This window comes from Chrysemys picta, chromosome 2 (genome assembly GCF_011386835.1).
Source record: "Chrysemys picta bellii isolate R12L10 chromosome 2, ASM1138683v2, whole genome shotgun sequence".
NCBI lineage: Eukaryota > Metazoa > Chordata > Testudines > Emydidae > Chrysemys > Chrysemys picta.
In genome coordinates this window covers 107,776,450-107,790,420 of record NC_088792.1, presented here as the reverse complement: position 1 = coordinate 107,790,420, position 13,971 = coordinate 107,776,450, and the positions used below count along the sequence as shown (strand labels likewise).

The following is a 13,971-nucleotide window of genomic DNA, read 5'->3' as shown; positions in this document are numbered from 1 at the left end:
TTCTCTGGCAGAGGGATGGGGAGGTGGGGACTTTGGTGTCCTTGGGAGATGCACACTCTGCCAGCAAGCCGTGCCTGATGTACCAGTTTCCAACCCCCAGTCAGCTACAAAATGTAGAACACACAGCATGTATCAGTTTACAGGATCAGGCCCAAAGCCTCAGTAGACTCAAGGAACTGAAAGGTCAAAGGAAAGTAATGGTTATCTCTGACATCAGGTTACAGGTATGATGAAAGAGCAGAGAAGAGCTATTTGGACCTAATTACAAAATGAAAGAAGAGGCCTAGAAAACAGAACAGATTCAGGAAATGAAGAAGTATTGGTTGGCATTGGCCAAAAAGTGCAGATATTTCATGAGCAAACCTGAACAAGCTCTGAATGCCATGCAAAGGATACGAGCCATCACAGGCCTAGTGATCAAGGAAATTATTTACCTTCCAAAAATAAATTTGCAAAAGCACTAAAATTACAAAGGGCCCTATTGTGATCTTTTTTTGGGGGTAGGAGGAAGTGAATGAAAAAGGAAAATACATTTAGTAGCTATTTGCACTTAAACAGGGCATTGGAATTTATACCATAACCTGCCTTTGATTTTCATGGATGTTTGTTATCCCTACCATGGCTAATGCTAATATTGTATATATTGATCAGTGGAATCCAATCATTTGGTTTGTGGGCCCAAGGTGGTCAGGGGATGTTGGAAATATACCAAAAGTTGCTAGGTGCTGGATTTAGCCTTTGAAAGTTAGCTGAAAATGTACCATCATCTATAGACAGACTGTTCCCCATTGGCTAACTATTTATGTAAGCTGAAGTGTATCCCAGCAAGGGTGTGAAATAAATTATGCTCAATGAACCATGTAATGCATTGCCATCAATCTGTGTGGAGAACTCCTATTGGTGACTATGAATACAGGGAAGTATCAGCACACAGCTGAGGAAATTGGTTCTAGGTTAGGATTGGTCAAACTTTCAAAGATTTGGAGGTTGAAAGTAGTTGAGAGAAATGCCTAAAAGTTCAGCTTCTTTCTGAATTTTATATGAACTATCTTAACTTCTCCCAAAATTGGGTTGGGAGACTCGCAATAACAATTTCAGTTTTTGCACTTCCATTTCCAGGCCTACTTGAAACAAGAAAGTGAAAAGACTTTTCAAAGTAAAAATGTAATGGAGGAAGGAGTTGTATGAAAATGTTTAATTTGGGATTCAGTTATAGTTTGAGACAAACATCTGAGCCAGTTCTTATTTTAATCAAGCCAGCTCAGTTCATACATGCCTACTCCAGATACGCCTATTTCAGATGGTATCATAAAAGTCTTTGCATGTTGATCAGTACACATCAGCCAATGCAGATAGAAACAGGTATAAATTTTAAGCAGCAGGCCATAACTTCATCAAACTTCAGTTTCCCTCCTGCTCTGCCTGACCAGTGCAGGGATAGAGCAGAGATGATGTGTGTTGGGGGGACATGTGGAGTCATGTGCCTCCTCCCAGACTTCTGCCAGGGTTTGCTTGCCAGGCCGCTTCCCTGTGTGACAGCTCCTGGGGCTGACAAGCTGTAAGCTGCGGCCTTGGGGAAAGGCAGCAGCAAACAGGTGGGAGCTTCAGGGAGAGCCACTGCTTTCACTGATGCCTTTCCCAGCGGAGCTAACACCTGGGACCTGCAAGGAGGGGCCATTGAGAGTGGGATGGAGGCGTGAATCAAGCTGTTGGGAGGGGGGAAAACCTTTAAATTGTGCCCCTCTCACTATCAGCAGGTATCAATCGTGTCTGTCGAAAGAAGAGAGGCCATCCCCATGTTCCCGCAAGCACTTGTGTCTCTTCCCTTCCCTGCTTTTTCTTCAGGGGCTATCTCAATCATCACCAGTCCTATCAAGTTTTCCACCAGTTGAGTCGGGTGGGTGGCATTCTGCTCTCGGTTACACCAGTGTAAAGCACCAGTGACTCCACTGACATCAGTGGAAGTCATTCAGAATTTATATCAGTGAATCTGCAAGCAGAATTTGCCTTTATATATTGTTATAAACCTATCTTTTTAGGGCTGTAAAACCACTTCCTCTTTTGAGATCTGCCCCCAGCAAAGTAAGTCGTGTGGCTCTGGAAATCAGCATCATGAAAGATGGCTGAGTAACTGAGGAAGAGCAATTTAAAAGGAAACTGTCCACTTGAGAATCACGTTTGTCTCAAAATATTGGACCTCCTATAGTTACAAGTAATACCTTAGATTATTATAACTGAAAGTAGCTAGAGAGGAAAAAACATTCTCTATTTTTGTTCACTTTGTGTATTTGACTGTATTTATGTATAGTCAATTTCTCTCTTGCAGAAAAGACCCTTTTAGACATCAGCAAGAAAGCAGGGAAGTCCTTATAAAATGTATTTGAATGATGTTTAAGTAGTATAGCCTGACCTTTATTCTTTTTATTAAGAACACTTTTTATCAGAAATTGGATTTTTTTTTAAGTATAAAAACAATTAAAGTTGACAGTGTCCCTTTATTGTTGTGGCTACTGGCAGCTCCTCAAACACACAAGTTTTTTTCAGAATTTGGAAAAGCCACACTGCAGATTTGAGGTCAGAATGGAGCCCTTGATGAATGGTGTTGTGATAGAATAGTATTGTACAAAGCGTTTTGTCCTTTTAGAATAATTAATCCCTGTGAACTCCAGAATAATATGTGTTTGCCTCTTGGGAAATCAGACTTCCTGTACCAAAATAGTCATGGAATATCTTTTTTTAAACAACTAATCAGTGCTTGTACTCTTGTGTAACCACCGCATCATGTCCTGAAATGATAACCTAAATGTGTGATTTTATTGCACCAGATCAGCACAAGCTTATGGCAGGTCTGAAAGAGGAAGGATGACAAGACATTAAGAAAGCAAATAAATGTGAGCACTCATAAAGCAACTGCAGATCTAATATTCTTTTTGTGTGACCAGTTGCTTGAAGCAGACACTTTGAGTCAGTGAAAGCAAAGGAAGGAATCACTATCCCCATAGCTTAACTTTTAACTGGATTGATCTGAAGAAAGTCCACCTTGTTGTTCACTCCTCTTCCCAGTATTTCCTATGAGTGAATTGAAAACTGGTTTCAACTTTGCCCATTTCTGGAACTGAACAAAATCTGAACCATTTGTAAGATTTAGGACCTGTTTGGTTGACTCCCCCTCCCAACACCCTGGTCTTCTGCTGCTGGGATCTTACACTGCTGCAGTTCCTTTCTGGGGCTTCTCTAGTATGCCCCAGAGAGCACAATGTGTCTGGGATGCTGTAGAACATCCCAGCTGCACTGTGTACCCTGGGATGTTGCCAACTGGACAAGCCTAGAGTGCATTAATTACAACTTAGCCAACAGCAGGCCTAACACTCACTTCGCACCACTGGAAAGGTCTGGCAAGCTACCTGCAGATGAATGCTGCACAGGGTGTAGAAGGCTCAGAGACTCGTTGAAAAACACTCCTTTCATGGGGTGGGAGGAAGATGTTGAACCTCCCTCCCTTCGAAGAAGACAGGTGGGACGAAAGCAAGCAGCCTTTTCACCGTGCTCCACTGCTGAGGCCCTTCTGCAGATGTCTGTGGCTTCTGCAATACTTTCCAGGCATTATAATTATGTAACACAAAGTCGTTCATTCCTTTCTCCTTCTTTCCCTCCATTTTCTCCTTTTCTCCTTTCCTTCTCCTCTCTCTCTCTCTCTCCCCCCCTTCCAGCCTCTGCCCATTACCTGATGCTCTCTGCCCCCTTTCCAGTCCCGTTGTACAGTCTCTTACCCTGCCTCCTGTCCATAGTCTCTGTCTTTTCTGTGACTGGCCAACTGATGCACCAGTACAATGTAGCAGCTCAGCTGGAGCCATCTTGATTAGTGAACTACAGGAGGGACTGGGGCTGATTCCCCTTTCACTTGCAGGGAAGTGTAAATGAGAAGTGACGCCATTCGAGTTGCTAGTGTAGAACATGCATTTGTGAGAGATCCATTGAGCCTGGCTCTTTACAGCTTTGTACCTCACAGTGGGTGTAAAATGCCACCCTTCTGATTTGATCCTTTTACACCCACTGTGCATAGGTATAAATGATTAGATAAGGTGCAAGGTGGTGAAGAATCAAGCCCACTACGTCCAACTGAGCAACTTCAGCCTGGTGCATCAGCAGGAGAGATAGAGGGGCTGGGGATATTTCAGGGAGTTCTGACACTTCTCTGCCCACCTCTGTGTGTGCTGCTGAATTGCGATGTTATGTGCCTGCAGTATGTGTCGAGTGCTCCAGCTAGCATTTTTGTGTGTGAACTTCTGAGAATAACCCCCCCAGGACTTATCACTGGCTTGATTCATACACTATGAAATCCGGTTACACTTTCATTGCAGTTCTACAATATATCCCGATTGGGACTATGGAAGTTTTGACTGGAAGCTCTCCTGCTGATTTGTTGCACAAGTTCTGAGTCCTATCATTAAAGAATCATTTGTGGAAAATATCTCTAAGAATTTCAGATTTGCGTGAAACTTGCTCTAATGCAAAATCGCCAAAGCTTTCTTCATGTGAGACAACACCTCTATTGTCCTGCCCTTTTGTACTTCCTAATGTTTTAATCCCCGGCCTCTTAATAGCTTGTGTTTATTGATAGAGATTATTTGCAATTTAAATTGCATCAGGTTTAGTTTCCTGCAGAGGGACTCTGTGTGTGTGTGTGTGTGTGTGTGTATGACTGTGCATGGCAAAGATGAGGCCCTTATGCCTAGATGGTCCTCGTTATTGAGAACAAAAAAATATTGAGCAACAAAAATGATTAAAGGTCTAGAAAACATGACCTATGAGGCAAGATTGAAAAAATTGTGTTTGTTTAGTCTGGAGAAGAGAAGACTGAGAGGGGACATGATAACAGTTTTCCAGTACATAAAAGGTGGTTACAAGGAGGAGGGAGGAAAATTGTTCTTCTTAACCTCTGAGGATAGGACTAGAAGCAATGGGCTTAAATTGCAGCAAGGGAGATTTAGGTTGGACATTAGGAAAAACATCCTAACTATTAGGTAGTTTAAGCACTGGAATGAATTGGCTATGGAGGTTATGGAATCTCCATCATTGGAGATTTTTAAGAGCAGGTTAGACAAACACCTGTCAGGAATGGTCTAGATAATACTTAGTACTGCCGTGAGTGCAGGGGAATGGAATAGAAGACCTCTGGAGGTCCCTTCCACTCTTGTGATTCTATGATTATAATACCTGATGATACCTCCATGAAAAGGCCCAGTAAGTGCCCCCCATGGAGAAGTTTCTGAGGGCTGTGGTTTTCTATCATCCAGTACCCTTGGTTTAACAGTACAGTGTACAGTTGCTTTTTTCTTCTTCCCAGTTTGTTCTCTGCCTTCTCTAACCTTGTCGGCAGCATTGCTATACTCATGAAATACACCAGATACTCTAGAGACAATTTCTATACCCTTTAGCTAATGTTCTGGCCCTCTTTTTGTCACTATTGGAGTTTGATATCTGCAGCATTAGGAGTGGTTATGCTGGACATGGCATATAATATTGCCGTGTGTTGCGGAAGAATAGCCAGGGAATTTTGAACTATCCTTGACTTTGGAAACCAACCTCCAGATTTGGACGAGGGAGGGTGAGAGGCGATTAATGGGACAGGGGAAGCAGAGAATGTCTTTTTGATCATCTAGGGAGCTAGCTCTGATGATGGCTAAGCTTCCACAGTCATATCTATTATGGTGATTTACAGTAAGCTAGCACTTCACAGATAATGCATAAAAGACAGATCACTGACCTAAAAATTGTACAAGTTAAAGCCCAAATCCCACACTGAGAGCCTTGCGGGACAGAGTCCTGGGCCTATTTGGAGTCTTACTGATTTCAGCAGGGCTCTGCACAGGCATATGGGGGGTCTGCTCTCCCAGTTCTCAGTGCAGGATCAAGACCTAAATGATAACAGCTACAGCTTACAAGTCATCTCACAGAATGGTTTCTAAAGAGGAGCAGTTCTAAAGCGAGAGGGACTGGGGGTGTGTTTGTGTACATATTGGTGGTACCAGGTCCAGGTTAATAGAAGGAAATAGTTACAAATAATAAAGAGCTACCAGGCTAAATGTAGAAGAGGTTTAAAAACAAATAATTAGGAAACTTAAAACCACAGAAGGATTAAAACTGAATAACAAGAATTGAAGTACAAAGTAGCAAATAGGATGCGAGTCAAAATTAGAGCAGCCAGTCAGATTCCAAGCCACAATAGGCAGTCAAAAGTCAAATAGGCAAATGGGCAAAATAGACAAGTATAAGGAAATATAAAGCAAAAGGACAATTTTTGGCATCTGTCACCCCTCCTCCCCACTCCACTTTTGGCTGAATGTTCCCTGTTTAGTCTATGCAGTGTTGTAGCCGTGCAGTCCCAGGATATTAGAGAGACAAGGTAATATCAACTTCAGTTGGTGAGAGAGACAAGATTACGCAGAGCTCTTCTTCAGGTCTGGGAAATGTACTCCCATGTGTTGAGGGGTGTTGATCATTGTAGCAGTCACACCTCTCAAGATGCATGGCTTTTACATATGCCTATCACAACATGTAGTGTGCCTCATCCAGTGCATTAAATGCCCCAACAACTATATAGGTAAAACCAGACAATCACTACGCTCTCAAATGAACTGACACAGGAAAATGATAAAAGACAAAAGCACCCTATCACCTCTGGGTGAACACTTTTCACTCTATATCTGACCTATCAGTCCTCATCCTCAAACAAAACCTGAACAACACTTTCAAAAGATGATCCTGGCAGCTTAAATTCATAACCATACTAGACACTAAAAATCATGGACTGAATAGAGACACTGGATTTATGACTTATTACAACAATCTATAACCTATTAACAACACCCCCCCCCTCAGCTGTTCCCTCCCCAACCACCGCTTTCCTTCCCCCTTCCCCCCCCCCACCCATGACTGGATGGGTGTTAATGGGCCACTTCACCTTAAATGGTCCCTTCAAATATGTGTTAACTCCTGACACAGCTAAACAATCTATTCCACCTTGTATTTAGCTGTGACACTGAGGACATTTCCCAAACCTGAAGAAGAGCACAGTGTAAGCTTGAAAGCTGGTCTCTCTTACCAACAGAAGTTGGGGCAGTAAAAGATATTACCTCATTCACCTGTTTAGTTTGTAAGTTTCACAGGGCAGGGACCTGTTTTTATTGTCAGTAGAGTATCTCTCCCCCACTCCCTAAAATGTACTAGTGTATATTTAAACTGACTACTCTTGATGCTTATAGTTGAGACTAAGTTGAGGCCACTCCCAGAATAACTCTGTTGTCTTCAAAGTAATACACAACTGTAAATCTCTTCATTGAGTTTTACAGGGGTACCCTGTGAGACAAGTGAGCCACACACTGTACCTAAGTGGGATGTCAGCTGCTAAATATTGCTGATACAGCAGTCTCTCTTCTTTATTTTCCAACTTTGGTTTTGAATATCATACTGTTTAATAATACAAGAGTGATATGGAGCCAAATTACAGTCCCTTGCTAAAAATATCTGCCTGGGCAATCATGTTTGAACCTTAACATGGTTTCTCCCTGCAGTTCCTGGGTCCTTTTTGTGCTATAGAGTTTACAGATCTCTAAAGAGTGTTGGAAATATAATTGGTTAGTTTTCTGACTCTTCCCTCTAATACCTCCAAGTTCTGGCTTGAATGAGTAAAGAATGTACATCCTAGCTGGACAGTCAATGTAAAAGAGATTAACCTGTGCAGGAGGGGGCAAAGAAAGGAGGTCTTAGGTTTGGAGCTGGAGTAGTCCTGAGACTGGAGTTTAAAAGCAATGACCTGCTTCACCCAATCATGGTCAGAATGGAGCACCAGGCATCCAGGGGACAAGGTGAAGAGGTAGAGATGGAGGAAGCCCCTTTTGGCCATTCTAGAAGTGATAGTAACAAGCTCCCAAGAAAGCAGCAAGGTCCAGATGATGGGGAAGAAGGGTCAGCCTACTTCTGAGTCTTAAGGCACTGGGCAGGTGGGAATAAATAAAGAAGAAATAGGGAAGAACCCTGTCACATGGATGCTACTACTTGGAAAGGATTCACCAACACTTTAAAGCAGTGGGGAGCAAATAAGGGGAATCCCTTTCTCTTCGTGGTAAGGAAATGTTTCTTCAGAGGTCCCCATGGGACAGGCAAAAAGAGCACATTCCAATTCAATCTTGTATCACGGAAATTCAGTGCAAGCCGTTCCTTTCTCAGCAGCGTGGCCTAAAGATATCCTTAAAGATCCCTTTTCAACAAAATCTAGCAGATTGGTCCAAATCTAGGTTATAACAGGGAACAAATAAGAAACCACTGGCTCTAGTGCACATGATCCATTCTATTCACCATGAAAGGAAGTTGAACTTCTGCTTTTCAAGAGTCCTCTGTCCTGACCAAACCCCATAACTCTCTTGGTTTCCTCTTAATGAGCCCCAGCTTTCAGCTTCACCCTACAAACAACCTAACGGGCCACAGCTGTCAGCTCCTCCCCACAAGCCTGGCACTTATGACAGTCTGTGAGAGAGAGAGAGACTCTTCCTTTAAACCCAAAGGAGGAGCTTGAACCCTTTACTGTCCAGCCAAAAGCAAGATACACACATCCCATCTTGCATCCGTAATGAGAGAGCTCCAGAAGAGAGTGGCAAGTCTAAATGGCTGAGAGCAACTCTGACATAGTATTCTGCGAACAGAGTGCACTTCATGGCTTCCACAGCATGTACAACTCCAGCAGGAAGAAGCAAGAGCTAGAAGAGTTGATTTTCAACATGAGCCAAATAGAGACCTCTCCAAAATCAAGATAACTGCCTGAAGGCCAACAATGAAGTGAGGTAGGAACCAGTCCACTAGTTACCAGTAACAATCAGAAAATCATGTTTTGAACTTTCACATCCATACAGACAGTATAGTGCCAACCCTCTCTGTGGATGGTGAGTGAGGTATGCATTGTGGATCCTATTTACAGAAAATGCAGAGATCACTACACTCCTTGTATATTGAAGTACATTGTAATGTACAAAGTGCATTTCCAGTGATAGTGAAACTCTGCTTATGGTGAAGTTCTATAGAAAAAAATAATTTTAGTACAAAGGGCTTCCACTTCATTTAGTTTGACTTCTTATCTCTCTGGAAACTTTAGTCTATAAGGGAATCTATTAATTCTGCATTTAGTCCACAGACTTCTTTTAGTTCTGTTTTTATTCTGCTGACATTTTGGGGAAATGTTTCAAGTTTCCTTTTTGATAAAATTGCTCTTTGAAGTTGTTCTAACAGTTTTTATCTTTTAATCTGTGGGCTCCTAAATAGTACAGTTGAAGCTTGGGGATGTTTTCCATGGCAGTTTTGAGTATTTATAAGCAGGATGAAACAGGATTGGGCGTTGCAGATCTCATTTGAAATACTTACTGTATGTAGTTCCCATCTCCTCTGTACTCAGCAGTTAGCTGGAGAATTTGAAATCAGCTTTCTTTTCTCTCTGCTGGAGTTGAATTCATCTCAAATGATTGACCATAATTTGCCTTTTTCATATCATCCGTATGAAGTCTACTACTTTGTTGGAAATGTGATTGCTGCTAGAAAAGTGCTGATGAACACAATGCATACTTTTAATGAGATACCACAGCATGAGTATTACAGTTGTGTTCTGGAACTGCAATAATTAAGTGCATGAAGGTCAGTATTTCTTTCAGTCTCTATGCTAATTTTTTTTGAATGAAATAGCTTGCATTTTTTAAGATGGCATTTTGTTTGTTAGCCAAACTTGTGTGAATTACTGCTATGCTACGTGTTGCAGAAACACGTAATTTTATTTAAATAAAAATGTCTAGTCGAGTATAGAACTTACAATGAGGTGTTATGAATTTAAGTTCTTCCAGATTGTTCTGTTCTCTGAAACAGCAGCAATAAGACAGAGAAAACAGCATATGCAAATTCTATTTGAAAAGAGAGCTACTTACCACTGTCTTTACACAAAGAGGCAAATGGATATCTATATCACGATGGACAGATATACCACCTCAACCTTAACTATGGATGTTCACTGCTGCACACGTGTGTATGTGGGAATGTGCTATAGTTCTGCACACGTGCATGCATATTTCAATGGATTTGTGTGTTGCTACATTTGGATGGAGAAATGGTTTCAAAATATAATTCTAAATGCTTGAAAATGTGAAACAGTGCACGCATATTAGACAATGGAACTTCCAAATGTACTTCCATAATGATGTACTGCACAAGGGAGCACAGCTATCTAAAGTGCCTGGTTTTCCTGAAATGTTTCCCCTCATCATAAAACTACCATGGTTAGATCTTCCGTCTTCTTATTCTCCCCAGTAGTGTTCCTCTTTCAGCTATGATCTGATTTTTCAAATTTCCCAGGCTTGTCCGTTTTGCATCTGAGACTGTACTTGGAGCCTTCACAACCCAAACATCTCTAACAGATGATAGAAGAGCAGCCTCTCAGGCTGTTTCTTGGCTCCTGCTTCAAGGTTGCTGCTCCCTATATCCGGTGCATCCTGGTAGGGAAGTTGGGCTCAATCCCTAACTCCTTTGTCTCACTGGAGAGAGGATTCCTAAACAGCTCCATGCCTGACTTATTGGAGCTGCCAAAGCAGTTCTTGCAAATTCCCCGGTGACTCCATTAAGTGCCTACTCCTTGTAGTGCTTGTGAATTAATGGTGTAGTTAAAGGTGCATAGTGGAAATATGCCTGTTCCTCCAGATGGTGCAGCATCTATGTAGTTTTTCTTGTTTCTTTCTCTCTCACTGAAAAACATCACCCATGGAGATTACAGATCCCAGACTGACGCGCTTCTTTTTTATCTGACTGACCAGGTTGCTCCCATCAATGTGGAACATTGCATACTGGGACATGTAATCTCTGTGCTCTTCAAGCCCATAGAAAGGATGAGGGCCACTGAATTGTAGAACTTTATGGGAGCATTTAGCAGACAAGGTGCACTCCGCCTACCCTTGGTTTATGCTATGAGTACTATTGGATTATGCTGGAAGAGTTCTGGTGGCTGTCTAACAATGTGTAGTTAATCAAAGGCTCACAAACACACACACTGCAGTGGGGAAAATATGTAATTCGTAACATTTTTAGTCTGTTTTTAACCATCTTGAGGAGGAAGAATTGAAATGCTGAACTTGGGACATGTACACAGCTGGGCTGCTGCTTCAGGCCCTATCACCCTGCAGTAAAATGCCCGCAACTTTGTAGTTTTTCCTGTGATTACAGAGAGTCTTTTTTCTTTGCAGTAAAGCCGTGATGGATCTGTTGGTGGATTTGTGCAGCAGGTACCACTTGAATCCAGCTCACCATACCCTTGAGTTGAAGGCTTGTGGGATGGAACCTTTGAGTTATAAGCCTAATACTTTGGTTGGGGCGCTGGATGTACAGACAGTACTTCTGAAGGAGAAAGTTCCTGAAGGGAAGACAAAACGACCTCCACCTAGGATCCCTGAGGTCAGTACTGCCTTCTGCTAGAACAATGCTATGGGACCATCATTATGCTAGTATGACTTCAAGCAGTAATTGATACTCCCTATTCCACCCGCTTTTGTTTTTTTATCTTTAAATCAGGATGGGGGAGGCTTGTGTACAGACTGATGCACTCATCTGTTAAACTGCTAAAGTTACTATTACTCACTCTGGATACTAGCATTCTGTTGTAGTAATAAGGTTAAATATAGTATTTAGGGCAGATTAAATCCTTATGACTTAGAATCTGAAAGGACATTTATGAAATAAAGTTTTTAAACTGAAAATAATCCCTAAAGTGAATTTTAAGATTTCACCTATTTTCTTTATGTAGTGACTTTGCACATACAGTATATTATATAAGTAAACGTTTTTTATCAAGAAGACAACAAACCTTAAACTAAACAGTGGGAAGACAACAAACCTTAAACCAAATGGAAAGTTTCACCATCTGGGAGAGATTTGGAGCTAACTGTCTTCCAAAGACTTATTTTTTCTCTGAAATATAAACATTAATGGGAATCAGAGCATGATCACATTAAAATATCACTGAGGGAGCTACTTATGGACACAGAAAAATGACATTGTTTTAAATAAGCAGCGCTCTGGCTACAGCTCCTTTGCCTTGGCCACGTGTCCTGTATAGGCACTGTGAGCAGGGGCGTGGTATAAGAGCTGCTGTTCTCCAACTGGAGAATCCTTACTTGGCAAGCTCTTTTGGATTTATGACCCTTTTAGGCAGGTGTATCAGTACAAAGGGGCCTTTGTGTGACCCAGAATATGGGCCAAAATTTCTTCCCCTTCTGCTCCTTGAATTAAAATCTTTATTTGCCAGTATCTGGTTTTGGAACAGATTTTTTCCCCCCTTCCCATTTGATTAACTTTACTTTTCACTCTTCCACCAGGTATTTACTGTCTATGCTTTGAATGCCATTCAAATATGGTGGTGCTTATTTACAGTAGGATTCCTAACGCACGACTGCCTCTGAGTTTGCTCTTATTAACCTGTCCTCGTGAATCACTGCTTGGAGATTTTTTTAAGATCTTGTCCAATAGCAAGTTTTCCCATTTGAGTCACTAAGTTTGCACCGGAAGGATCAAGGCAAAACAAGTCTTCAGTACCTGCTCTGTGTCACTGTAAAGCACGTAGGGGTCGGTGTGGAGAAACCCACATAAAGCCTGACAGTATCTGTCTGTTTCCTTTGCTTTCTCAGAAATCCATGAGGTTGGTAGTGAATTACCTGAAGACACACAAGGCTGTGGTTCGAGTTAGTCCCGAGGTGCCTCTGCATAGCATAATCCCAGTCATTTGTGAAAAGTGCGAGGTCAGTCCAGAGCATGTCGTCCTGCTGAGGGACAATATCACTGGAGAAGAGCTGGAACTTACAAAGTCCTTGGACGAGTTAGGGATAAAGGAATTGTATGCCTGGGATAGGAAAAGAGGTGAGTTTAGATGAACCACATCTGCTATGGCTTCAGTGATATACCAACGGTTACACATGCCACATGATCAGTATTTACATCTTCGTTGCTTTAAAACCAGATTTAAATAGAAGGGTGACATTCATGTCAGCTTTACAGAGCTACTCATGTTTTATAATCAAGGCCAGTAGCAGCGGCAAGGATAACAGTGCATTCAGCTGCCATCCAGGAGTCCCCAGAATGTAAATAGCGTGACTTGTTCCCAGGCATCATGCCAGTAGAGGCTAACAGCTGTGAAAGACGTGATTGGCTCAGTCTAAACACAAAAGGAGGAGCCTTGTAGCCCCTGAGGGCTGCTGTCAACAGGGGCACACAGGGCACTGGTGTTGTATCCAGACAGAGCTGCTCATCCACCTGTGCTGTGACACAGAGAACGAGGGAGCGCTAACATGCCATCATCATAGCAGCTGATAGAAATGAGAGGAACAGAAATAGACCAGGGCTTATGAGAAATAATTGCTGCTAAATTCCAAAGCAATTTCTCCAATGAACAAAGCTATTTACTGTTAATGAAGAGGAACCAATGAGGTATTTTTATTTAAAATCATGTTCTCTTGTGTTTTCTCTCCTCCTCTAAACAATGTTCTAATGCCACCTACCTGGACTTCAGTTTGTTCAGACAGCACTTTGATCAGAGAGTATAGATATTAAATGTGCTTTAAACATCCTAGGCTGACACTGCCAAGTGCTATTTTTTTTACTAACAAAAAATGATCTTCATTAAAAATTGTTTCTTTCATTTTTCTCTCACTGAGTAGCTCTTCCAACAGAGTTGATGTCATTGTTTATTGTTTAGATAATGTTGCCACCACATATGGTGCTAGGCAGGCTTATTTTTTATTTATATAGTCATTTATTTATGTTGGCGTTTGGTCTCTTCTTTCAAATCCGTCCTTTAAATAGCAGTTTTACCCTGAAATGATCTACATTTCAATGACTTTAGGCTTTTAAGTAAACTAAGTATCTCCTTACCTTTGAAATGGCGAGAGGCTCTAA

General features: G+C 41.8%; 1 protein-coding gene across 50 annotated transcripts in view; it reads left to right on the top strand.

The window, feature by feature from the left end:
• The window catches only part of COBL (cordon-bleu WH2 repeat protein), a 245,375-nt gene that overhangs the window by 77,823 nt on the left and 153,581 nt on the right, over positions 1–13,971 (top strand). For 49 of the 50 annotated variants that reach the window (XR_010598453.1, XM_065583957.1, XM_065583946.1 and 46 more), the window contains 2 exons: positions 11,271–11,478; positions 12,708–12,936. Coding sequence is in view for 48 of the 50 variants with exons in the window: in XM_065583957.1 (XP_065440029.1) it covers positions 11,271–11,478; positions 12,708–12,936 (437 nt within the window). In the remaining 2 variants the exon portion in view is untranslated. Of the gene's footprint in view, positions 1–11,270; positions 11,479–12,707; positions 12,937–13,309; positions 13,504–13,971 lie in introns of those variants that run through there. The other variant, XM_065583959.1, reaches the window with a different exon arrangement.